At 34.9% G+C, this 2,378-nt stretch overlaps 1 protein-coding gene across 1 annotated transcript in view; it reads right to left on the bottom strand.

Annotated features, from left to right (window-relative positions):
* Positions 1-1,017: 1,017 nt before the first annotated feature.
* The window catches only part of epc1a (enhancer of polycomb homolog 1 (Drosophila) a), a 26,149-nt gene continuing 24,788 nt past the window's right edge, over positions 1,018-2,378 (bottom strand). Inside the window, exon 4 of the mRNA XM_073827930.1 lies at positions 1,018-1,125. Coding sequence (XP_073684031.1) covers positions 1,018-1,125 — 108 coding nt within the window. The remainder of the gene's footprint in view (positions 1,126-2,378) is intronic.

The raw sequence follows: 2,378 nt of genomic DNA, 5'->3' as shown, positions 1-2,378 counted from the left end.
CATCTATAATGTTACAAAAGATTCCTATTTCAAACAAATACTTTTGTTTTACATTTCTATGCAACAAATCCATCCTGGAAAAAGGCAATATAGCAAATCAGCATATTAGAATGATTTCTGAAGGATCGTGTGACACTGAAGACTGGAGTAATGATGCTGAAAATTCAGCTTTGCAGCACAGAAATAAATTACAGTTTAAAATGTATTCAAATAGAAACCACTTCTTTTAAAATATTTTTTTTTTCTAAATATTACATTATTTTCCTGTAATTTTAACCAAATAAAAGCAGCCTTGGTAAGCAGAAAGACTTTCCAGTCTTAAGTAGCACAGGTATATTTGTAGCAATAGCCAAATCTTTGTATGGGTATGGGTCAAACTTATCGACCATTAAACCATTAGGATTTTTAGTAAAGATCATGTTCTATAAACATATTTTATACTTTTCTGTAAATATATCTCAAATTGATTTTTTATTACTAATATGCATTGCTAAAAACTTAATTTGAACAACTTTAAAGGTTATTTTTTGCACCCTCAGATTCCAGATTTTCAAAGAGTTGTATCTTGGCCAAATATTGTCCTATCCTACATCAGCTTTCAGATGATTTATAAATCTCAATTATGACTGGTTTTGTGGTCCAGGGTCAGATTTAAAGCTTCAGTGTATCCCTTCTATGTGCATAGTCAGTTTTTATTAGTGGCTTGTTGTATATCTATTACAAAACAGTAGCTTGACTGCCGTTTCTTCCCTAGCGCTATGTGTGTGTTGGCTTCCTCTCACTCTGATGTCAAAATCCTTAACTGCTCTTGTTCATAGCTCAAGCACTTGATCACTCTCTTGCTAAACTGCCTTTAACATCCACACCTTGCACAAAGCAAATCACTCAGGATCCAGTCTAGACGGACAGGCTTTCCACTCAAACCTTCCAAGCCGAGGCAGATGCTTCTCTTTCGCCCCGATACTTCCTGACTTGTGGTGTCTCAACAATAGAGACGATTTCACATAATATTGTCCATTAAGGGCTGCTGGGAGAGTGGTTTGCTCTGGGCTGAGTATCGGTGCCCTGCTGCGGAGGCCCCATGCCTGACTGCTTATCAACCACGAAATCACTCTCCCCTTCTCTCTGATGGCAGATTTCGAAGTTTCAGCAACATGAAAGAGAGAGGGAGGCCGTCAAGAAAAAGAATGGAGGGAGGAAGCGTAGAGCTGGGTGGGATGGTGAATTTTTATTTTTTGAAGGAAGGGGAAAAAAAATCTGTGAATCTTCAAAGTGGTTTTATTAAAGTATTTCTGATTCCTCAGAGCCTTTCATGGCATCTGCTTAGCCTTAAACATGCCTCGCTGGAATCAAGGTCAGAGATTAAAGAGGCATTTGGGAGACGAGCTTCAAAGATGGGATTTCGGAGGAGTGTTATGACAATAGAAGCAGTATTTTCAGTGTGCTCGCTTAATCTGTGTTTAACATTTGTTCTGCCGGTCTGGAGTTATCATCAAACTTCTCATAATTCTTTCTCATCTTCCATTTGTCTCTTTAGAATTCTGCCACATTAAAGCTGACCTAACATGGTATTCGCCGGTTTATGGGTTAATTACTGGGACTTCCGCTCGAGGTGAGTGATATTTTTCTGAATTGCTGTTAATGAAGTTGGTAAATCCTGAACTTTTTTGTTATATAATCAATGCATATGTATGTAAAAATCTGCAATGTTTTTGCATATTTAAGTGTTTTGTGACCTCAGGCACAATTACAAGCAATTAAATTCAGTGATTCAATCAGATTTGCTAATGAAACGCATGGAATACTAGCTTACTGCGCAGTATGTACTGTGTACTGCATGCATTTTATAAATAGTAACATGTTATGTAATGATAAACATTTCAAACAGTAGTATGCTACACTGTTGTCATGTTACTTCATTACATTGCATTCGTTGTGCATTTTTAATCCATTTTTTGGAAATCTAATTGGCTCAAGAAGTCAAGAAATGTATGTGAAAAATCATTACACCTGGTTGCTTTGGCACACTTGAAACAGAAGGTCAAGTTGCCTCAAAAAGTGGCCTTAAAATGTAGAACCATTTGCTAAAATATGTTCCAAAATATATTTACGTAAAAAAGATTGCCCTCCATATATTTAAATGCAAGAAAAATTCATGTCACACTTAGAATAGAAGGTCAAGTTGCCTCAAAATGTGGCCTAAAATTATATTTGCTAAAATATGTTTCAAAATATATTTTTAATATGTACAAAATGTATATAAAAATAGACAAAAAATTATAAATTATTTATTTATTTGTTTATTTATTTCCCCTCCATATATTTAAATCCAAGAAATGTCACATTTGAAGAAAAAAACTTTAGATTTAATAAAAATG

The sequence above is a fragment of the Garra rufa genome, chromosome 22 (assembly GCF_049309525.1).
Source record: "Garra rufa chromosome 22, GarRuf1.0, whole genome shotgun sequence".
In the NCBI taxonomy this organism is placed as follows: domain Eukaryota; kingdom Metazoa; phylum Chordata; class Actinopteri; order Cypriniformes; family Cyprinidae; genus Garra; species Garra rufa.
Note: the sequence above shows the minus strand (reverse complement) of the source record. Positions and strands in the feature narration are given on the sequence as shown.